The following is a 24,803-nucleotide window of genomic DNA, read 5'->3' as shown; positions in this document are numbered from 1 at the left end:
AGGAGAGCCCTGAATTTCCTACAGAAGGCAAACAGCCCACAGCCTGCAGTAATCCTGCATGAGCCAGCACTGCATGTGGGCCAGAGCCCAAGTTCACTGCCAGACAGATGAGGCACAGAAAGATAAAAAGTAATACAGGCACTCTTCACACTTCTGGGCAGTTTGGCCAAGCATCTACTGGTATCTCAGTGAATCCTTTTCATTTTCTTTTACAACTCCATAGGGGAAGGAGTCCTTCAAAACGGTAGTGAAGAAACTTCCAGGGATGCAAAAATATGCTGAAAGTTTTTGAGTTTGCTTTTGGGTTTGGTTTTTGTTCGTTTGTGTTTGTTTTATTTTTTTCTGCTTTAAGAACTGGGGACTAAAGACTTATTTCCTTTAGAGGTAAGAGGATAATCATAGAATCACAGAATGGTTTGTGTTGGAAGGAATCTTAAAGATCATTTCATTTCAAAACCCTGCTGTGGACAGGGATGTGCAAAGAAACTACCTCAATCTTCTTATATCTGATTTAGCTGTTTTTAATAAAAAGGACTACCTTTTCCACCTGAGCTGCTGGTAAATAAAATCCATCAGCATAAAAGAACACTGCAACTACATATACTCTATTTGGGATCAAGGAAGAACACTAGACTTCAAGGCATACTTCTGCAAGGGTAGCCAAAGCCAGTTTCCCCAAAACAGGGTTTTGACAAATTGCTAAATAGGCTAGTTAAAGAAAATAAATCTGTCTTAATAATTTTAATGCTCCAGTTAGCTCAGGAGTTAATAGATGCCAAGGTTTCATTTGCAGGACCTGTTCATTTGCAGCTTATATACACACCATTAATCTCCCTACAGCTATTTCAAAAGAGTTCTTTCAGTGAGAGAAACAGCACTAAAATTATTATCACTTGCCAAACAACCTCACTGAAAGCATAGGCTGGTGCCTCTCTGCTAGCCAGGTTAAAGATGAATCACCAAGAATGAGCTGGCATGTCCCCTTGTAAAAGAAGGGCTGCTTCCATTCCAGCAGTGCCAGGTGCAAACTTCAAGGCTGCATTCAAGAATGAAATCCATCTGGGAAATCCCTACACGGTCTGAAAAGCTGAATGCTTAATTTGGGCACACAGATGCCCTGGGATTTCATCTTCTAATTAACCAGCACAAACGCTGTTTGTTTTCATCCAGCCACACTTTGCAACACAAGCTACTCCAGGCAGCTGAATTTTCAGACAGTCACGTGTGCTTTGAACAGCACAGAAAGCCAGGCCTGTTGTGCCAAAGAAAACAAACACAAAAAAGAAGGGATGCATCAGTTCAAGGGAAAGATGTAGAGGAAGTCCTCGGGCAAGCCTCACTTGGACACAAAACCAGGCCACCCTGTTCCTCCTGCTTCCACTGCCTTTGCTGGCCATGGGCACACACATCCCTTGCAGGTGAGCACTGGCTCTGAAGGGCCCAACAACGATGCTGAGCAGAGAGGGGATTACATCTAAGGACAGAGCTCCTTAGCTAAAGGAGCCAAATTTACACGCCAAATTCACAATTCTGGCCCTGTGGGCTAAGAAAGGAGTATTTTCCAATTCCTGTCTGCAGGAAAAGTCTCTTCTCTCTCTGCTGCCTGGAAAACTGACTGAAGGGCTAAAGGGATTTTTTAAAAGCAGCTGAGAACTGAAATAATGATGATGGCCATAGGGTAGCTGAGGAGGAAGGCACAGCCTGGAGCAGTTGGAAATACTAGTTTTAATAGTGCAGTGAAAATTTACAGAAGTCATTGAGGACCGAAGTGGGGTGGAAGAAAGTGAACCAAAATAAGGAGGAGATTAAGGGAGTAGCTGACTGCTCAGCAGGACACTATCCCATGCTCCCAGTGAGTGAAGGCTCCAGTGCATCATGCTGCAACAGTAGGAAAAGGAATGTTTAACAGACCCTACAGAGCTTGAGTGAAAAATTCTAAAATCGCAACCAAGACAGAGACATGCTTTTGCTCTTACTTGTGACTAGCCCAGTTTTGTTTTGTTTTTAATTAAATTATTTGTGATAAGGAAAAGGCAAACAAGTGGAGTAAGCTGTACAAGTCTGTAGTTTGCAGCCTTCCATGGAACAACACATCATGGAGTAATGAGATCTTTATGTATCATATCAACTGACAGACATTTAAATTTAATGTCTCAGCAAGTGCCTTGCACATGGACCCCTGAGCCTTCCAGACATGGAAAGACTTCCATTTGTTACTTGGGGCTCAGAACCCACCAATGCTGCATTTGGCCAAGTTAATCCTGAAAGATTAATGTCAGCCCACACAAAACTGCTTTCAAGCAACTTCTGTAATTAACCTAATTAGCAGATAACCACTTTTCACCTACAAGAACTGCACCAAGTTATTTTATGTACCAATTTTTTTTTCTTTAAAATTTCAGCCCTGGTTTTTACAGTTCTTGTAGCTGTAGCTTTACTAGCCCTCCCAGGCTTCAAAACAATATCCAGAATCAGATTCAGTTTGGATCCTTTGTAATTTATGTCAGTTGGATACATTATTGTAGGTTGAAGAGCACAGAAGTGTGATGTGAAACAGCCACAGATCAAAAGAACAAAATAACTTTAATCTGGCGCATTAATAGTTGGTTTTTTCCTTCAGTTTTGTTTTGGTTTTAATACAGTCATCATAAAAATGACAAGGTTTAGTGGACTTGGCATTGTCAGGTTAAGGGTTAGGCTTGATGATCTTAAAGGTCTTTTCCAACCTAAACAATTCTATGATTCCATCATGCAACAATTCTATTTCTTCTGGTGAAAATTCCCTCCACTGAAGTTCTCTAAGAAAAATCAGACTGATAAAACCTTAATCTTCAGAAACATCAAGTAACCCAAAATTTAGTTCATTCCAGGTCCTTTTAATTAACTGCACAGTAGAGATGTGAACAGAGTCTGGTTACTTACGATGTTCTTGGCTGAGAACTAGGCAACGTTTCTGAAGGTGCTCCATACTGCTCTGGAAATCAGAAATGAATAGGTTGGGTTTATTTGCCTCCTTGTAGCCTATTTTACCCTATGGTTTCTGAGCACCAGAGTAGACTCATCTAGGACATAACTGTCATTCAGATTATTCATCATTTCAAATGGGGTTTCCTAATGAAATAATGTTTGTCTTCTGATGAACTGCTGCCTTAATGTCTAGGTAATGAATGTATACAAACTCTTGAGCCATTTCTAAATTCATCACTGTTCAACAAAGCAGAGGAAACCACGCCTCTTAATTATTGTAAACATTTTACACGCCATGTATAACACACAACACGGAAAACTATCTGTCAATACACATATAACTGTGTATTTCCTTCGGGTATCTACTTACTCTGATCCTTTGCTACAGATCCTTCAGGTTGCAATTCCTAGAAAAAAAGGACAAAGTGCAAATTGAGAATAAAATAAACGAGCTCTCTTGTAAGAGCAGCATACTGATGATTTGTTTTCCATGTGTTACTTTACTGTAATAAACATTTCAACTAGCTTGTCAAAGCACCCAATAGTCTAAGCTGGCCTGACGTAGCTTAGCACGGACAGAAATGGTAATGTGCTACTGTCACCAAAAATGTGTTGCTAGCATATTAGGGGTATGTACATGCTTGAAGAAATATTTTTAAAATTTTATAAGAGCTGCCAAACACTTCTGTTTAACACAGTCAGCAAATATTTCTGTTGACAAAAAGATAAAATGTATTTTGTGTTTCAGCAGAGATACTTAAAATGTCTCAGAAAAGCAGCTGCATTTGAAGACCACAATTACAACAAACGTCTAAGTTGCTGAAGCATTTTTTTATTCATCCCCATTGTGCTTTAATTTATCTGACTACTTCTGAAGGTAATACCTTCTAATAGCCCTTAACGAGGGGGACAAAATCAGATGGAAACACATGCAAGAGCCAGAAAACTCTCTTCTAGTTTATCAAAAGTCCTGGCAGAAAGAGGGCATCTTACCTTTGTTGGGAATGGAAATTTGGAAGGCTCTGCTTTAGTAGGTGTATTAAGAGCTGTCAGGGGAGGTGGCCAAGAGCGGGTCATTTCCTGGAAAGAGATTGAGAGGAGCAGCTATCAGGATTTTTGCTGAAAGACACAGAACAAGTTTCATGCTTCAGAGATTCATTTGGATCTACCTCTTCATGCATTTGGACATGTTTCCCCATGTTGCTACAAAAATAGTGATATGCATTACTAACAGGCAGGAACATAGGATATGTCTGGTGAAACACAAAAGGATGCCAGACTTCCAGGTGGAATCCTCATGCTGCAACCCCAACCAGCACAGGGCAGCCAGTGGGCACCTGTGCACAGGTCCCTTCCAGCTAAAACACTGCCCCAACAGCAGCTTCTGGAGAGCAGTCGAGGCATCAGGATTTTGCAACCTCAAGCAACAGCGAGGGAAGTGAACTGCAGAAATCAAACTGTTCCACCAGGACTTCAGAGTCTCAGAATAGCATTTGACATCAAGGAACTGTCTCCTCAGGATCAGCACCACTGGCCTGGGAATCCCAAGGCATTTTCACACTGTGCACAGGGAAGGGGTAACATGGACTCAGCCACAGCCACTGGGAGCCTGTGCACTGCTCACAGAGTCAGTTCTGACACAAGGTTAGAGCAGAGACAGTTTTGCATCAGACCTGGCTTTGCTCTGCATGAGTAGACTGGAATTACAGTGAGGGAGCAGCAGCAATGCCGTGCACAGACAGGTGGGAAGGACACAGGTGTGTTCCTGCTCAGGGCCATGCTGCTGGGGCTGGCAGCATGGACACAAGGCAGCATGTCCAGAGCCTTTGGAGAAGGGGCACTTGGAAATGGCAACGCCCTGACTTGATGTAGGAGTAGCTCTGGCTGTCTCAGATGACTTGTCAGCCTCAAACTGCACCAGACTGTATTACATTTATGTACTGGTAAGAAAGACTGATCTTACAACTCCAGCTGACTCTTATCTTTACTTCTCCTCTGCTGAGTGAACAGAAGCAGAGAGGTATTTTTTTCCCAACCATTACGTTAAGGCAAAAGCTAAGCAAACACAGAGATCTATTATTTAAGAGTACCTACCCTCAAAATTTCTTCAATGGACTGCACATCAATGGGGTTGGTTTGCTGTGACAAGAAAGAGGAAAGCAGCATGAGTTTGTTTGGGTTTTTTACCAACTGACATGAGACAAGCATGCACTCAGTGAACATTTGCTTACCAACAGCTCAATAAATTTCATGGAAGCCCATTAGTAATAAAATGCTAGTAGGGATTAAAATCCCCATCAGAAGGGCAGTTAATAATGCACTTCTAAAAAGCCTCTTGTTTTCAGGTCCTTGGCAGATGTGAGGGGAGATTCCAACAGGACGCTCAGCCTGGAATGGGGTAAAACACCTCAAACAAGGCCACCAGCGGCAAATGGTATTGCACAGCTACTGGTGGTAAATGAAGAAGGGGGCATCACAGTGCTTTTGGTGTTTAATAACGCTGAAACCAGTCTGACTCATCAAGTTAAACATCCTGATTGTGAGATGAAGGTGTGGCAGACCTGGTAAAGCACCTGATAAAGGAACAAACATTCTACTGATACTACCAATAACTTATCTAAAGCTGCTGAGCTGACGACACAGCTGACCTGAAGATGTGACTGACAGTCAATCACTTGATATTATAAGAACCCAGTCCCAAATTTTAACAGCAGGGTCTTCTAACATATCCCTTCTCAGAGCGTATGTGTGGTTCCACACACTGATGTGCCCCACCCATGGGGAACACCACTTCCCTTCCACAGATCAGCTTCTCACCCACTAACAAAGTGTGTGTTTTGAGAGTATCTGTTATTTACATGTCCTTTCCTAACTGATATCCTTAAAGGTGGCTGAAACAGAAAACAACCAAAGAGCTGAGTAGTCGTAACAAGCAAAATGCATCCCAGACCAGTTTCTTGTCTATAAACAAGAAATTCTATGGAAGCGTCCAGTCATCAGAGTAATTGCTGAAAGGGAAAGGCCAGGGAGACTTTATTCACATTCAAGGAAGAGGACAGTGAGCTACAGCACCCAACCAGAAGGAACTTCCCCAGAAAAAAGTAAAGAGCAAAGCAAACAAACACTTCAATAAAGTCAAAAATTATCATCCTTGGCCCTTTCACAGGAAGTCCACTCATCTGTTTCCCACATGCTGCACTATTTACATTGGAAGGAGAAGAGGAGATGAGGAATGCCTTTTCCTTGCAGCCCCATTTGTCTGAGTCTACATAAAGCTCTCTTTGAGGCAGTGCTCATTTGACAAAGCCTTGACTTTTCTTCAGAAAATCACGTATGGAGAGCTGCTTCTGACCTTACTCACCCAAACAAACAAAAGCTGAGGCACGGCCAGATTAGTCACACAAATGAAAGCAAGGCCTGCAGATGTGTCCCACAGCAGGCAGGAGGAGGGGACAGGGAGGGTGAACAGCAAGGAACTACCACATGGCAAGAGACCAGGATGCTTTGTAACTCACAGTGCCAAAAAAGGCAACTCTTTTCCTCTTCTACTTCCCAGCAAGCTTAACCTGGTAGCTCAGCCTAATTTATTTCTTAATACAGTAAGTGGAAAACAGCAGACACAAGCACTTGCATCTTCCTGTACAGATTGCTCCAGAAACTCCTGAGATATCCTATGACAGCATCACAAAAAAAAAAAAAAAAAAAAACTTCCCACAAAACCGGTAAGAAATCAAGATCCTGCCTGTACAAAGTATTTGAAAACTCTCTCTATAATAGATTGATTGCAACAAATCAAAATCAGTTTACTTCACCCATTTCAGAAACTTAAGATTTATGAGGTGATAAGTGATGACAAAAGTGGAATTCAATTAACCTGAGAATCAGAGAGTATCTGTAACAGCCAGTCTGGACCTCTCTTATCCTTGCCAAACAACCCACATCACCCTTCCTGGAGTTCCTTCTGATGAGTATGAAAAGACTTTGACATTGATACAGGTTTACATACACAGAGTATTTATAGTTCAATTGTCAGGAGGATTTATTGTAACCCCCAAGGGTTCAGTGACTGGTTGTTCACAGGTCCAGGGGCTCAGCAGAAACCACTTTGTTCCTCATGGCACAAAATTTAAAGGGAAAGAAACACACAACACTGAACAAGCACCACACAAGACTGCATCGACAGCATAAGGACCTCTGTCTTTGTTGAATTTTTTAGGATACCATTATCAAATACATGGTGAAATGATTGCTCTAGAGATTACAATCACAGATTGTTCGGGACATGCACAGGGTCAAAACCACACCAAAACTGGTCAGAGTCAGCTGACTGCATGGAGGTTCTGCTCTCAGGTAGGACTGTGACTGTCCCTGTGCCCCAAACCTGTGGGGCATTCCCCCTTTCCCTACATCCCAGCTCCAGTGACCGAGGACACTTCATCTTTTACAAAGCTATGCATCCAGTACCTGAAGGAGGTGGGCTTTTCTGAATCCTGAGTATTTTCTTCCCTTTTGTTTGTTTGGTGTTTTTTTTCTCCAAGTCACATCTTGGCTGTGTTTCAGCTTGTTAAACCACTAAACCACCATTAAACCACAATTACCACCCAGCAGCAAGGGATGTCCTTGCCAGCTTTAAGAGAAGAGTTTAGGGAAAAGCAGAAATATGATGCTGCTGCAGGAAGAGTTAAAAAACCATAAAGCCAAAGAAATCCCTGAAATGAGCTCAGCTCCACTGAGGACTGTGGGTGTGGGAGATCAAATATTCCACGTTGCTGTCTATCCCTGCTAGCACTTTTACAGCCTTTCCTGGGAACACTATAATGTGCTCCCCACAGACAACTCCAGTTAAGCCTGGTGCATATTTGTTGTCTGACACTGACATTTGTACAGTCCCCAGCTAGGATTTCCTTATGCCACATTCACACACTCTTTCAGTTTGGGAATGACACAGGCACCTCCAAATGTCACTTACAAGATGTTTTGGTGGTCAAGGTCAAGCACAACCAAACTGATGCTGTGCTTCAATAACAGCTAGCTCCCACAGCAATAATACTCATTTAATTACTAATAATATTAATAAGAATACTGATTTAAAAGTAAAAAAAGGAAAACAGCCACTAAAGGATTCACTACTACTTTGATCTGAACTGAAAAAGACTTCAGGCCAAAATAATTCCAAGCATCTACACAAACGTAAGAAGCCCTAGAAGTTACTTGAGGAATTAGTCTGTCTTTACTACAACAGGCTTGCAGAAATGCACAGGTGCACATACCCCCAAAGAGGAGAGGGAGCTCCTAATTTAGAAAACAATTTAAAATCCGCGCAGGCACTCAATTCACACTGCATAGCAACTGTGTGACGAAACTCTCAGAAATACTTCCTCGTCCTCTCCTCCAATTCCAAAATCTGTGCACTTTCATGAACACATAGCTCTGCTCACGCCCTGAGCCTTGCACAGCTCTGTTCGGGAATGAATGAGGAAATCACAATAATAAGAATCCCCAAAACCAAACTAAACCACCTAAGGAACCACCAGGCACACAAAAGGGATGCCCCACTGGCCATGATAATATGTGGGCCATAGATGCTACAAAGAATAAGCAGTGGTTGGTTGCTTTTTTTTTTTTTTTGTAATGAAGATGGGGTTAAAGAGCTTCTGAGGTTGTTTCTTTTTAAAAAGATATTCCATTAAAAATTACAGCACACATTTTCATCCCACTCTGTCACATGTGCCAAGTGGAGCTGAAGGATGGCTCTCATGTGGAAGAAGGGGGCTGAAGCTTTCTCCCTGGTCTTTAAATAGCTTGTCTCATCAGGAGGCTGTGGCAGAATAGTTTCAAGCAAGATGTCAAAAAGTCGCCTCCCAGAGAGAGTTGGCCATGCATTATTTCAGAAGCCACCACGTGACACTGCCGAGATGTGTGGGCTCAAACAAGGCCAACGGCAGTCAGAGCACACAGAGTGTGCCAAGAGGAGGACAGGAGGTCTGGAAGCAGACATTAACTGGAATGGATACAGGCTGCATTAAGGTGTTGCAGACCTCTCTGTTTCTTATCACCTCAGTAATTTCCTCCCAACTGATTATCCCTGCTATTTGCAAACCTCTGCTGTCACAGCCCATTTGGAGCTGCCCTCTGACATCCTGTACACAAACAAGCCCCTTGTTTTCCCATCTCCATCTTAGGTGACAGTGGTGCTGCAGGTACCCAGGCAGTGTAGGAGAGGAACAGCTACAGCACGGGTGAGTTTCCTGTGCTGCCTGATATCTCCTCCTAATTAAAACTGAAATGTGTGTGTAAAGCCCAAACACACCAGCTATTGCTCTTTGCCTGATCTCAGACTGAATTATTAACGCCAACAAAGCCCAAGCAAGTTGTGCAGCAATGATGAGAAAAGCCAATTATGAGTTCTGTGCCCTTCATTCCGCTGTCAGGTTTTTGTCATTTCCTAATGAGAGCTTTGCCCCTGCAACTATCAGCAGAGAAGGTCACCAGCCTCATACTAAAAAAAACCAACCAAACAAATAAAAAAAAATCACATTTTCAGCTGCTTCCCATTTAATACTACACTTTATTATACTTGAATAGGAATATCTAGTTTTAAATTTGTTTTTTCATGTCAGCTGCACAGTCATTGCCACTTGAATGCAATGAAGATCACAAAACTGCATATGCGTGAAGGGTTAGTTTGAAAAAACAGCAGGACAGAAATCAGACTGAAACCTACCACCCTGTCCTCACTTCACCCATCTCTGTGCTTAGCCAGTCAGAGCAGGAGGAGATCTTGCATATTAGATGCCCTCTCCTCCTTGCACACAAGTCACGCTAGCGATACCAAGCCAACTTACTCTCCAAAGCAACTTCCCACCTGATGTATTTTTGTACAATTAAAAATCCATCCTTTCCATGCTATAGACAGATGAGAGATGGACACACGCCAGGCATGTTTCAAAAATGACCCAGCCAATAAGAGACAAGGCATATTTTAACCAAGCCCCTACTAATCCTGATGATGGATGCAATAATGTTCTGCCATGTATTGAAAAAGGATGCCAAAGCTTGAACCTCAAACTGTCTTGTTGATTGACAGAAATACATAAACATGAAAATTCATAAAGGCTTTCACACACTATCTTGAGGAACACCAGACACCAAGCAGATTCTCTGCCAAGGGAATGAATTCCATATCACAGATCAGAAGTCTTACAACGCTTTTCATTTTACACATCTGAAGTGCTTCTTATATTGTACCCAATATTTGAAAATAATGCTTTAAAAACATTTATGAAATGGGTATTTTATATTATGAGAAAAACACGAAGAAAACCTGCCATGCAATCAATGCATGCTTTGCTACCAGCAACTTTTTTTCCCTAGAAAGCACACAAAGTCTGTGCATAACGCTGTATTTTCCCACATGCACTAACCTAGTCCAAGGCCTTGTATTCCCTGAACGACGGAGCAGGGATATTTTGATTGCTTGTAGCTAAATGGATTGGAAACAATAGAAAATGACTTGGTTTTGAAGCACATACTGGTGAAACTTAGTAACCACAACAGCTCCCCGGGGCATAAAACCGCACTCTGATTTCCAGCCCACAAGTTCCACCAGCACCCATCCCTTCTGACAAAACACAACTGTCTCAGCTCTGGCATCAACAACCATTTAGGTGAACCCAGGAAAACATCACTGTCACAGCTGCTGCAATGAAAACAACCCCTGCAAACCACTGGAGAAGTGACTGCACAGGGGAAATAGGGATGAAAAGCAAACAGAACCATCAAAATTGTGTCAAATAAGAAAGATGCAGGCAGGTAGTCAACACAAGATTTTCTTCTGATTTCATGTTAAGAAATTGTAGGGATTGGGTTTTTTGTTTGTTTCCTTTTTAAAGTTAGTGCAAAAAGTATTAGTGTTTTTAAAAGATAAAATGTGGAGTCTGAGTCTAAAGTCTAAAGCTTACAGATGTGTAAGTCTTTGCACTGTTGCCTGTGAGCTTTGGATTAAGTCAATAACAAATCAAAGAGTGTGCAAACACTTCAAAACAAACTGTATTTTAAGGACGAGACCATCCCTTCCTGACTTCACACTTCCCTCATATGCAAGGGTGGAAATACATGCTTATATTTAGGTTTTCCTTGGTGCTATTTTTCTATTAAGCTCAAAAACATTTCAGAAATATACAATAAAAAGGGACTTTCATTACTGTCATGAAACCTTTATAGACATCATTTGCTTAAAATCTCAAATCATACAGGGCTCCATATGTCCTTAATGACTGGCTTCATAAACTAGGCTGCAGATTTGCAGATTTTAAAGGCCATTTTATTACAGGGAATACTGTCTGAGGTTTCATTACTACCATAAAATAACATAGAGGTACTCTTTAGCAGCAGACCCCCTCTAACAGCAGCTTGAGCTGTTCCAGGAAATTCAGGAAGCTGCTGTCACAGAACGACAAACCCGTGAGAAGGGAAGGCAATTTTCTCAGCAGGTTGTCCAAGACTAGGATTAATTTTCACAGGAGGAATTACTGCAAGACACATCAATTTTAGCACAGAAGAAGAAAGCTCACTCACTTTCAACAAAAACATGACAACCACAACAGCAACCAAAAAAACCTCAAACATAAGATAGAATACAAAAGGACAAAAAGAGAAAATTAAACACAAAAAAACCTGAAATAGCAGAAATTTTATAAAAACCTTATATCAGATTCTCTTTGTGGAAAGCAATAACAAGGTAGCACACACTGCAGAGCTGTAAAAAATATGTTTGGAGATGCACTTGTTTGGGTTTTGTGCCAGCTTCAGGTAGCCAGATGAGTGGGTTTAGCTATGGAGGATGAGTAGAAACAAGCCTGGGTCTCCCCTCTCACCAACCTACTTCTGCAACCTAATGGAGTGAGACTGGAATAAATTCAGAAAATCAAAGCAAAGCTGAAGTAGATCTGCTTGACATTGCTTTCAGAGTTAAGTTTCACTTTTGTATTCCGTGAAAAACAAAACCTATTTATGCTTTTTGCTTTGTGCACACCAAAGCAATGCTGAGGTACCAACAGAAATGTACAAAAGGATTCTGTCTCATCCAGCCAGACAAAATCTTCAAAATTACACTATAAATGCATTTGTTTTCTCATTTGTGTTTATGCTGCTTGCTTGAAGTCACAAGACTTCATTGTAGACTACAAATCCAATCTACCAGTCTCAGACTCCAAGGAGCCTTCTAAAATAATTTCTCTGGGTGCTACTTCAGGTCCTCTGTGGGCACCAGGGTTTCACCAGCAGCTCACCTGTAGCCAGGCTCCCTGTGGACAGCTCCACAAGCACACTTAACCCCTTTGAGTCCACTCCTCTCTTTTCCATGGCAATACCAAAGTTTTTCCACTAAAAATATGCCATATCACCTTCACTTCTGCTTTTGCCCACGCCTCAACTCAGCAGCCCAGCTCAAAGTGAAGACAGCAGCTCCAGCCTGTCACCACCCCTGACAAAGGTTTGAAAACAAATCAAACCATTCCCATGAGCTTTCTTCAGCTGACACTGAATGATCCTGGCAATTTAAGCATTTTACATCAAAATGCTCAGCAAACAATGGTTGTACTGTCCTGTCCCTGCGTGGGTGCCTGCAGGAAATAAAACATTCTTTAAAGATTTTACACGCTTTTCTAACCCTGAGATGGATTATTTTGCTCAATCTAAAAATAAATGCACAGGCCTCCCTGTGTTCAAATGGCGTAAGAAAAACAAATTGCTATTTTGTCTTTCTTTGAGTGAAGTAGCCAAGGGGGTTGTGTCCTGGGGGAACGGACTGTTGATATGTTTTAATGAAGGATTCGTTACAAATCCTGAGCTGCTGACAGAAATTTGTGCATCTCTTGTTAGCCTTCATCTAATAATAATACTACTGAAATCCAAATGAAGTAAGCATGGAAGTTAAGTGCAGCATCACCTGTCTATAGCCATGCAGACCCGGACTCCAGCCAAGGCTAATTATCTCACTAGTAAATTGCTCTGCACAAAGAACTTCCACACAAGAGCACCTCTCCATTGCAATTGCCATCTGTACAGTAGCTCTCAAAAACCTAATTCTGACGCCTTGATTCCACAGAACTTTCTTACCTACTGTCCCCTTAAAATCTCTCCAGTAAATAATTTATAATACTGTTTAATGAGAATGTGTAAGTATTGTGTCCATAAAAGGCTGAGGTTGTCTTTCAATGTAAGCATTTGAGTAAGAGCAGCAAGCCACCGTTTCAGGCATTTTCTCATTTCTAGTACCACCTTGTTGCAATTTATGCTAATAGATATACTTTTACAGTATTTTGAGTAGCCTGATGCTAGCCTACTCCAGAAAAAAAGCTGGTCACTTCAGCTGAAACAACAGAAGATAAGATAATAATAATAATGTTTGTTAAGACCATCAAAGAAATTGGGGCTTTTGGTGGTGAGAGGCATCCTGTGGTTCTGGGGATCACCTCAGATAATTAACTGTTGCCATCTCTCAGAAATGTTTTCCCTTTCCAAAGACCACTTTCCCCCTGGAAAATAAGCCGAGTTAGATTTATGATGGCAGTGGTGGTACTTGGTGCACCTCCCCTTAATGACTCGGTAAACAAGACTTGGAGATGCAGGCTCTCCCCTCTGTTTGAAAGCAGTGCCCCTCGGCACCTCCCTTCATTACCACCACTGCCAATAGAAGTTTGGGAAATAAAACAAATTGAAGAGACAGGCTGGAGCCTGGAGCAACATCATCAGTCCCAGGCCAGCACCCAGCACAACTCTGCTGCTGCTGCTTGGGACACACCACTCAACCTGGAGGGGAGCTAAAAGGCATCAGTCACCAGGACCAGTACATAAAAGGAGAAGGCAAGAGGGAGGGACATGAATAAAGGGATGCTTGTTAGTGCATCTAAGGATAGTATTCCCAAAGGAAGAAAGAGAAGAAAACACATATGTTGAAAGGATAGGAACTGTATCTCTCTCCTTAAGAAAATGAAGTTCTTAACTCAGAAAGAGCCTACATGCTATTTTTAAACCTTAATGGAAATGGAAGAAATATTTTTAAATGCTTCCAAACCAAGGAACTTAACCTGTGGGAAAAAAAATAGCAGATTATCCTTTTGCTTGCAAAGGCAACTATCACCATTGTTTTACAATTGAATTAACTGCAAAAAAAACTATTTCTAGATTTTATGTTTTGTGGTTGGAACAGCAAAGTGCCTTATTATTATCATCATCATGTATACACAGATAAAAGTTATCCTCCTCGAGACAAATATTGGACAAGTCTCTTGAAGCTCCCTATCTTGCTAAAGACAACGGGAAACCAGAGCAAGTCCTGTCCACCAGTTACATGGTCAGTCTTTTCAGTTTTGTGTGCTAAAAAGAGTGACCAGGTAAATGAAAGTAGCTTAACTTGAAAGCAGCTTAACTTAAACTTTCAGCTGTAAAAGCAGTGTGCAAGGTTGACAAGGTCTGCTCCCAGGAGATGTTTGTTTTTACTCAACCAAACACGCACACAGACACTTTCATCCTCTCCTCAGCAAACAGCTTTGTGCACTCAGCAAAAACCCCACAGCACCCTCAGCTTGTTTGCCAGGTAGGAACAGAGGCCAGGGCTGGACAGAGCCTTCTAGAACCTTCTTTGCTCATGCTGTGCCTAGAACAACCAGTCCACAATATTTAAAATCCATACATAGAGGACACTTGCTTCTGTCATGACTCAAAGTGTAAGCTTCCTTAAAAGACATTTTTATCATTCCCTAAACTCTGCATTAAAGACTGCAGATGGTATTTCTCAAGTCCCAGAAATTCTTTATGGCCAGGCTTATGCCCTGCAGAGCTGTCACACACAGTTTTTACCTGCAGCCAAGCTGGTAAAAAGGGGGTGCTGAGCTAACATACCCGGCCGGCATTTGAGAAGTGATCCTTGTCAGTCAGGTGTAATAGGAAGGCTACAGGCCATGAGCCTCCCGGGCTCAAAGGCTGTCAGAAAACAAAGCAATACTGAGAAGATGGGAGTGGGTCAGTTCACTGTTCCTTTCCTTGTCTGTATAACCTGGAGGGAAGCAATGGCTTTTTTGCTTATTTAACATACTGACTGAATGGCTTCTAATTAAAATCCAAACAAGGAGACATGATTACAAGAAGTACCAAGACACCAACCAACCTCTGCCTAAGGAAAAGCTTTCTCCATCTTTTCCTGAAGCATCTTAGGGACAGGAAACTGGAGAGGACCACAGACATTTCCAGATTTTCTGTATTGCTGTTTCACTGCCTATAATTTCCTTCATACATAATTGCTCAAATGATGCCAATGTTTGTGCGAAAAGTTCCCAAGAACCAATGGCAAAACACTCAAACCATTTAAAATACTTCAGGGATGTGAGCAGGCAGGTTCATAATTTGTAGCCACATGATGGACAGGGCTCAACAGCTTTGTGTACTGTGATTTCTTTATGTCCTCTCAGACAAAGTCTCTACATTGTAATAGTTTCACACAGAATCCTTAGACTCCTGAAAGCTGGACAAGCATTTCCCTACATGTGCACCACAGAAGGCTCCGAGGAAATAAATGTCTAAGGAAATGTCTAAGGGAAGGGTAGGACATACCCAAGGGGTTACTGCTACCATAGCAAACACAGAAATAAATACCACACTGCTTCTCCTCTTGCTTTCATTATGGAAAAGTGTGCAGTATTACTGTGGTAACACGAATACTGTATTAGCAAAGAGGGGCAGGAATGGAGCTGATCCTGCTCCACAGTACAGCTTACCAAGGAGGCAAGGGGTGTCCTCTGCACTGGTAAAGCACAGATGGCATTCCTTCAGCACACCCAGCCAAGGATTAACAAAGCAAAACTGCAAAGAGACAAGCAACGTGTGACAGCCAAAGAGCACCTTCAGTAAAATGCCTGCTTCAAGTGAAAACATTCAGGCTGAATGCACCATACCCGTCACCTTTAGAGAACAGATGGTGTCCAGCCAAGTCTGAATTACAACTTGGTCTGAACAGCAATCAGCTGACAGGCTGATGAAAGAAACCAAAGTATTCCTTGTATGAGGAGGACTAGGTTGGTTGGATCTGAATCTAACATGACTGTTTCCTGTTACATGAATTCACCCTACATCTTCCCAAACCTATAGCATTCTTCATAAGCCACTGCTATTCAAAACACAACATGCATAAGTCGTATTTTAAAAAACTAATGTTCTTAAACCAAGTTACAAAAATACAAGCTTTAGAAGAAATAGATACCACACAGTGTTAATAAGGAATCGTTCCACACATTGCTTATTTTACAACAAACTTGTAAAATGCTCAGTCACTCTGCCAGTGTGCTCATTCTAGAGACACAGAAAAATACTTGTAAACACATACAGCAGTTAACCTTAAAAATAATGGGGAAGCGCTCACTCACTTCTCCCTCTTGGGGTGCTTTCGATTCAATAGTGTATTAAAACAAATTCTTGAATTTGGGCTCTGATTCAAGGTAAATAAATTCTCTTAAAATTATCCTAATACAGATACTGAACTCTCTCATCTCCCAAGAAACAGAAAAAAATAAGTATTCCTATGTTATTGCTATTCTTTCTAACTTCAAGCAGTAAAAAAGATCTGAAAATTTTAAGTAGGTTTTTGGGGGGTTTTTTAATGGTCAAATTTTTCTTTTGACTTAGTGAAGCTTTGCAATCCAGCCAAGATAACATTTCTGACTGTGGCATAACCTAAGCTGTACAGTAATGTCTTGAATAGCAAAAGTTACTATTTCTCTTCAAAGGAAAGTGCACTTTTGAACGAGTCACCCAAACTGGAGTTTCTGTAAGTAATGCAAGTTTAGGTCAAGTTTCATAACTGGTTAAAAATTATTCCACAAGCTAAGTACTATTGAGCTTTATTTCCTTAGCAGCAAAAGCAAACATCACCCTTGTTCCTTCCTCCTTTGATTCCAGAAAAGCTCCATCTGAAGAAAAGGCAGAAAGGCCAAAGTTGTTAAATTCAGTATCCTGGAAAAGAGGGGCTTATAGAAGGCAGTAGTGTCTTTTATTAGATGAAGGTGGCTGTAGGAAAGGGAGGGGACAGAGGACACTTGCCAGCATCCAGCCCTTGCTGGGTCTGAAACAAGCACAAAGTGATGTCAGCTGCAGTTTGTCTCCCTGTGGCTGGGTACATGCAAAGGCAGCTGGGCTGATGGCAGAGCCTCTCTGGGAAGTGCACCCAGGCTTTTTGCTTGGAGCGTGATGGACTGCCAAGATCATGTCTCCCACTATTTGATACACCTGACTGCATGCATAAAGAGCACCTCAATATCTAATGACATTTATGTTCCATTTGACCAATGGAACAAATTGGCAAGAGAACATAACACTGCTAAAGCAGTTAAGAGGAGAAATTGGTGTGTTGAAAAGCAGGAGATCAAAAAGTTAGGAGTATCACCTTTTCCAACAGGGAATTAAAATATTCTGCTGCTTAAAATAATTAAGCACTATTTTATTGTCTAGGTAATAAATGCTCATCATTATGAAGATGAAAACTGGCATCTAGAGCTTGGGAGGGAGAAGGATATTAAAGATAATTCAGACAGTGACATTGTTAGACATCAGAGAAAATTAAAAATGAGACCTGAAACTTCAAGGCACACAATAATGACAGGCATTTACTTGTGTAAGAGAGGCATAACTTACAGACACTTATAAAAAAACAGACTGCACTGAGTAGTGTGCCAGGGCAAGAACACCACTACTTACTGAATTCATTTCAAAAATTACCATATTACTGTAGTCAAGCTTCAGTGAGCTCTGGCAATCTCATGCCCTACGCAGGAACATTGGGAAGCCCTTCTCGATGTAGGACTGTACCAGCTCATACAAACAGCAGGAAAACTCTTCTCCTCTTAATGCTGCTGCTCACTGAAAACCAGAGAGCTGACCAACACCTCAGTGAGGCACCTTCCTGCTGCAGGACCCACATGGGGCAAGAGCACCGTGACCAGTGCCCAAGAAGCAAAAGCAGTACCACCAGACTTGTCATAACCCTCATCACTGTGCTGATCCAGACTATTCCTATGGAGCATCCTTAAGCTGCAAAATGCCACTTCCACTGATGTTCACTGGTAGCTAGTAAAAAACTATCCCATGAAGTAAGAAATACAACAAAAGCACATGCTAAACATTTCTGCACATTTAAACAAAGCAAAGAATCAGATCAAAGTCCAGGAGGTGCTCAAAGTAGCCTTAGGAGAGTGTTAATGTGATGACTAATGCAGGAAGATAAATCTTGTGTTTCATTCCTGAAAATACATCTCTTGAACAAGACACCAGAATCTACAGCCAAAAGAATTCAGAGACTTGAAACAGGCAGATTCACTCTCCGAGGAAACATCTCCAGTGGCATTCAGGCTGGCACTTAGCTATGAAGTGCTGCTTGGTCAGGAAGGAGCACAACCACACACAGGTGTTTTAAGACTTGCCTTGTTTATAAGCTCTTTCATCCTTCAGTAACTAGAGAAGTTAACTCCATTTACATGAAGCAGCCTGCAATTATTACAAGATTCACTGAAAACACCCCCCTCTCCCTGCCAGCCTATCCTTGAGCAACCTGTTTCCAGTCAGATGTGAAAGCCAGACCCAGACATGGCCTCCACTGGACTTCACGGGGCTGGGTGCCTGCCTGGGTTTCACCTTGTCCCGCTGAAGCCATCTGCTGACCCCACCCTGGCACCAGCTGTGTGCTGCACTTACCTCTGTGAACATGTCTTACTGCCTTCCCACATGGCAGGGCAGATTTCCTGTTTTCATACATTCCCTTGTCAGCCCTAATCAGTGTCAATAGGTTATGGTGTTTTTTGTGCTGGCGGCGTCAGCCCTGACAGGAAAGAACTTTTAATCTCTTCCCTCGCACCGAGCCATGAGAAGCTGCAGGCGCTCCCAGGCATAACTCCCTTGGCTCCTCTCCGAAAAATTCTCTCAAGTACTCGGTTGCTTAGCAATATTTGCCTTCCCCCTGTATGGTTCAAATTGGCAACATCTGTCCCTTTGGCACTTTCCACTCATGCAAGAAACGGTGCGGAGAGTTTAAAAAATCTACAGAGAGGTTGGTGGAGGATGTTTCGTGTGAGCCGTCAGAGCTGCTTTGGCATTTTATTGCTGGTTTATTTCCAGCCTGGATAGGATGCATGGCTTCTTCCAAAGGAGAGGCACACAAGGGAAAAACCTCTTTTGCATCCTGTGGGACTCACCTATTAAATCAAATACAAGTAGCTTTTTCTGTTTACATAACTACACCCTCATGCTCTGGCCTGGTTTAGCTGAAAAAACCCAAACAAAACACAGCACTGACATATAATTCTTTCCTGTCAACTGGGATTGACTGTGATTTCTCCTAAGATATTGCATGCTCATCAAGTGAGAGAAAACAAGAGAAGCCAACATGTGTTTATGCATTTAAAAATGCAAAAGCTGTGTGCAATCCTGACCTCATAACCACTAGTCAAACCCCCAAACTCCCTGTGGTCCATGCAACCATCCCAAGAGGCACTGATTAAGGTCATTGCCTCTGGATGTACCTGCAACCCAGTGAATGAGGGGAAAAAGAAATTAAAATAATGTAAGAGCATAAAAAGTACCAACTGCTTTCACTTCTGAGAGCCAAAAGGGAATATGGAGAAGACCCAAGTAAAAGGATACATCTTTGGACACCTGGTATGACAAGAAGCAGCAGAGAATCCCACAGTAAACCTTCCTCTGGCTGCAATTCAGTTTAACTCACACCACAATGCCCAAGGGCTCTGGAAAGGCCTTGGATGGCACAGCTTTGGATATTTACATGCAAGTTGTTAGGGATGCTTACCAAAAATGAGATAGCTCAGTTTCAGCTCTTATGGTGAAGTTGAGGTTTACTTTTTTTGCCTTTAAAACTTTTCTTACCCGAAACAGTCAGAAAAAGTAACAATTCTCATTCACGTTTGATCTGCTTCTTTAGCAGTCACACACCAGCAACAGGACGAATTGACACAATGCCTGTGGTGAAGCATGGAAACCCTTCTCCAATCACCTAAGGCACTTCTGATTATAAAAAGGGCAGCAGAGGAGACACAGAAGTAACACCTTGTTACCTGCCTTGGCGCAAAGCAAGGAAAAAAAATAGTCAAAAAACGGAATACGAGGGGTGAGGGGGAAAACTCCAAACAAAACACAAGCTCCCTTCTATTCAGTAAATGAGAAATACATATAGGATTGGTAGAAAGATGACAACAATAGCTTAAATCCTAACTTACATGAATGAATACTGTGCATTCATTACATAAGGCCAACAGTGCTACAGATGTCTTTAAAGATTTTCATTTTGAAAGGATGCAGGATTAAAACAATACATTTATTTCTACTTTACAGGATTCACCTGTCTGACAACTCCTGCCAGTAGAAAAAACTCAGGTGCCATAAAGAGAAGTCCAGTGAAAAATTATCTATCTAGAATGGACTTTCTATATTTGCCATCCAAACTTTTTCATAGCTATTTAGTAATTATTATTTACTATACATCAACCATGTTTTAATTGGTGACCATTGATAAATGTTTACTGAGGAAAACACAGCCCAATGACAGCAATTTGAACACAGAGGTCTTTGTGTGCACCCTGTGCTTCAAAGATAATACAGTGTTACCAAAAAGACTTAACATATCTGGGCTGCTTCATTGTTGCTTGTTGTTGTTTCCGTGTTTTAAATTGGCTGTTTCCCTATTTGCTTCCCAGTTCACAGGCAGAAGAGTCCAATGAGGCCTCATTATGCAAGGTAAAAGGAGCTATGCCTTAACATACACAAAATTTTGGGGAAAACAAAGCCAAATCTTCAGTGAACTTAAAGGGCCATACATTCCTCCATACACTATGACCTTAATAATGCTTGAGGATTTATAAACACTCTTCCTTGAAACAGCCTCGCTGCTTCTTGCCCTGCTGTCAAGCTGATTCCCTTTCACACATCACAGTCTGTGTCAATGGAGGCAATACAAGGGTCTCTGTTGGTGCTGCAGCTCTCCTAGAGACATGGAGAGAGAGAATGGCTTTAAAAGCATCTTTGTTTAGGTGCTGAGGAAGAGGTAAAACCTGGCACCTTCTCTCATGAAGAGAAGGGATACATCTAAGCTTCTTCATGTGTGCTATATTTTCAAACTTTCACACAACAAGTTTGGAAAGATGCCTTAAATGGACAGTGATGACATTTGAAAGTGAAGGATTTGGGGAAGAGGGGAAGGAGCTGTTCAGTGTCTCTGAATGCAAAGTAAGACACTGCACTGTTACACACTCTGGATTCACTCACTCTACAGTGAAACTGTGTGTCTATTCGGGCTGGAAGGCTGAACTTTTCAGTGTTCCCATGAGCAGAAGCTGTCAATAATGAATCTACAGCTGCAGGTGAAACACACCTTAGAAATTCAATTAACCAGAACACATGTGGTTCAGGAAATGGCTTTCCTAAGTCATGTCAAGGGAGATCACAGGAAAAACTGTATTTGGCATGTGGCCCTTCAGGAAACTGGGGCCAAACAGTTCAGGGAAGAAGAGGGAAGAACAGCAGAGTTTCTTCTGGTCTAAACCTATTCACTGTCAGGGTCATTGCAGGGCAGGAGCCTCCCTGCAGCTCCTGTTTCACCAAAAACTAAAGACGACCTTTCATCAGCCAACAGACCCCCAATCAGGCTCTCTTGTACTGTACATCTAGCACACAGGCCATATATCCACTGGTGCAACCTCACTGTTTCTTCCTCTTCTCCAGGCTTCAGCACTGGAGGGCTCTATTATCAAATAGATGTTTATCACTGAGACCAAACAGAAATTAGCAAACATGACAATGACAAGACTGAAAAAAGCAGAAATTGAAGTAATGTGTTTCTCATTAGAGCTTACAGAGCCATTATCCAAAATGCCTGTGCTCCTCCCTGCCTATGCACAGAAAACTGTCAGGGGCCACAGCCTAAAGATCCCTTCTGCAAAGGAGGATCATTTAGCATACTCACAAAAAAGGTTCCTCTATCAGCTTCAAAAGGGACTAAGCATATAATTAAAATCCAGGTCCTGGTTTGCGCAAAACCATTTCTCTTATTATCTTCAATTCCCTTTTTATTGTGTTCTTCCTTTGCTACAGATCTAACAGAAGGAGCATGAGCAATGCTACTCCTGCACTGGCAATGGTAGGATTTTCATGGGCATTTGGACTCAGACTCACATGCTCAACAGAAAGTGAGAAAAAGGTTTCATTCAGCACACAGAGTCATAGCTAATGCTGCCCTATCAAAATTCATATCAAACCAGAGATACATGAGATGACAGAATAAGTATGGGGATGGGAAAAGAGATAAGACAATAATGCAGATGAGACAATAAGATAATGTAGAAGGTGATGCTCTGCACTGCTTTTTTTATCTCCCAGGAGTAAAATATCCAGCTAAACAAATAAGGTAATGTGGACCTCAGTGAATTTCCTGTTTTGAGGTGTGATGTGCAATGCCAAACCTACTTGGTAGCAAATAAAGTCTCTCAGCACGAAAGTATTTTCACAACTTCTCAACAATGTCATTTTGGCAGTTTCCTCTCATTTCCCACAAGATACTGCCCACAGCCATTCGCAGCTGATCCACACCCTTTTCCATGAAAAGCAGACTGCACCCACACTCTTTCTTTTCATTACAGAGGTGGCAAAATACTATTTGAAACAATCTCCATAGCTCACCTCGCCCAGCTGCCTTAGGTCAGCACCATGGGATGCTACATCCCATAGGGCATAGCAATAACCTCAGCGCTGAAGGATGAGCACAGTAAATCTCAAAATGTAGCAGGGGACCAAGTGCCTTTGAGCTCACAGGAGGCCAAGCCACGAGGCAGGCAGAGTCAGTGTGCTGCTCCCTTGGCACAGCTGAAACTGGGCTTCGAAGAGCACAGGAAAAGGAGCTGCATTTGCTGAACAGCACATCTACAGTGCTGCTCCTCATCTCCCACTGCTTTACCAGGCTGGGCTTCTGCCTGCATCCCACATGACAAATCAGAGGTGGCCTTGGGTCAGCAAAAATTGATGGAGTACAACAAGGAAGCTTGCAGTATCAAGTCATACTTTCCTGTGGATCTACAGTGAGATTTTACAAACTTACAGAGGAGAATCCTTAGGTGTTCACAGTCCCTTATCACAAAGCGCAGGTGACCACAGAATTCACTGCATTGCTGGCTGTCCCAATATTCAGTGAGGATTTGGGGCCTCCACCCACCACCACTCAAAGTACTGACACTCTGCATCAACACTTTATCTTCTCATCGTATCATTTCCCCCTTCTTTTCAACAAGTCTTTGAGGAAAACAAAAATTATGGGCACAGAGGCAGGCTCGAACCATAAAACCTGCTGCAGCCTCACTGAGAAAACAATAGAAAAATCACAGGAAGTGTCACATTTTCATCATTCAAACAGGTATCTCACACCCAGGTGAACCTCAAAATGCACCTTCCAAACAGGGTAACACACACAGAGTCATCATTGCATCTGGCAGTCACTGCTGTTTGCTGACCTGCTCCTCCACAGCCAAACTTGCCCTGCTCGAACAGAGACCCCCAAAAATTGCACTCACCTCTATGGGCTCGGAAGGAGCTTCCAATTTGGATAGTTCAGCTTTGGCTTTTGCCTTCAAATCTGAGAGATCTTCATCGGTCTCTTCCTTGGGCTCAGAAGAGGTTTCCAACTTGGATAGTTCAGCTTTAACTTTTGCCTTCAAATCTGAGACATCTTCTTTGGGTCCTTCATGGTATTCCTCCAGGAGAGGTTTGAGCTCCAGGGATTCAAATGGTGCCTGATCTTGGCCATCCATGGGTCTGACATAGGCAGTTGGTTTCTGCTGCATTGCACTGGCTTTTGATGCCAAAGAAGGGGGAAAAGTCTGAGAGGAAGGCTGAGTGGTGCTGGTCAAGGTAACGACTGGGCTCTCCCAACTTTCCTTCTCCTGCGATCCTGTCACTAAGTCCTGTAATGATTTGGTTTGACTGTAGGTCGACCCATAACTTTTGCTGCTGTTCTGTGACCTGGAATTGATATGCTGGCTGGAATGTAGAGGTGACAGGGGTGCCACTGGAGAAGACAACAAACATGGCAGGAACGGGGAAAGCGCCAGAGGGGAGGCCTGCAGGCCATGAGCACGACCTTCCCCACTCCCAGGCTTGTCATTGTGGCTGTGGGGAAAACCTGCCTGATTGTCCCGGCCACCACGGCCGTGCTCCTGACCGTGGCTCCGAGCGCTGGGTAAGCTGCGGCTCTTGGTGTGCAAAGCTGAAGGTGGTTCTGTTCCTGACTGTGCCTTTTGGTAGTGACTGGAGTGGCTTGGAGGACGAGGGGCTACAACCATGGGTCCCACAGGTGGACGGCGGGTCGGGTGCTGGAATGAAGATGGCAGTGTACGGATGGCCTTCTCAGGGAAGTATGGGTGATCAGGCTGTCCAGGGGGAAACAGAGGGGCAACACTCTTTGGAATCCCTATAAGGTTCTGACAGGATTTGTTGCTCATGAACTCCTTGACCTCCTCATAATTGCCCAGCATGTTCTGAATTCGGCTTGACAACTCATCTTCTTTATTAGTCTGCAACAGAAGAACAAAGAGGTGGATATTTCAAAAGCTCCCCAAGAGATCCAGCTCAGGAAGAGACATTCTTCAGGATTTTAACTTAATCACCACACATCACCATGAGTGGCAAGCTCATCTTGATCCTGCAATTCTCTCCAAAGCAGGCAGGACTGCTTGAGCCACTATCAGTTATTCCAACCTGAGCTTGGTGCACCTGCAGCCTCCAGGAGCACGAAA

The 24,803-nt window shown here is 42.5% G+C and overlaps 1 protein-coding gene across 2 annotated transcripts in view; it reads right to left on the bottom strand.

Annotated features, from left to right (window-relative positions):
- AFF1 (AF4/FMR2 family member 1) overlaps positions 1-24,803 on the bottom strand; it is a 68,263-nt gene that overhangs the window by 20,099 nt on the left and 23,361 nt on the right. For both annotated transcript variants that reach the window (XM_048303622.1, XM_048303623.1), the window contains exons 3-7: positions 23,583-24,581; positions 5,062-5,106; positions 3,961-4,047; positions 3,338-3,374; positions 2,923-2,974 (exon numbers count right to left, since the gene is read on the bottom strand). In XM_048303622.1, coding sequence (XP_048159579.1) covers positions 2,923-2,974; positions 3,338-3,374; positions 3,961-4,047; positions 5,062-5,106; positions 23,583-24,581 — 1,220 coding nt within the window. The remainder of the gene's footprint in view (positions 1-2,922; positions 2,975-3,337; positions 3,375-3,960; positions 4,048-5,061; positions 5,107-23,582; positions 24,582-24,803) is intronic.

This window comes from Corvus hawaiiensis, chromosome 5, assembly GCF_020740725.1.
Source record: "Corvus hawaiiensis isolate bCorHaw1 chromosome 5, bCorHaw1.pri.cur, whole genome shotgun sequence".
Taxonomy (NCBI): domain Eukaryota; kingdom Metazoa; phylum Chordata; class Aves; order Passeriformes; family Corvidae; genus Corvus; species Corvus hawaiiensis.
Note: the sequence above shows the minus strand (reverse complement) of the source record. Positions and strands in the feature narration are given on the sequence as shown.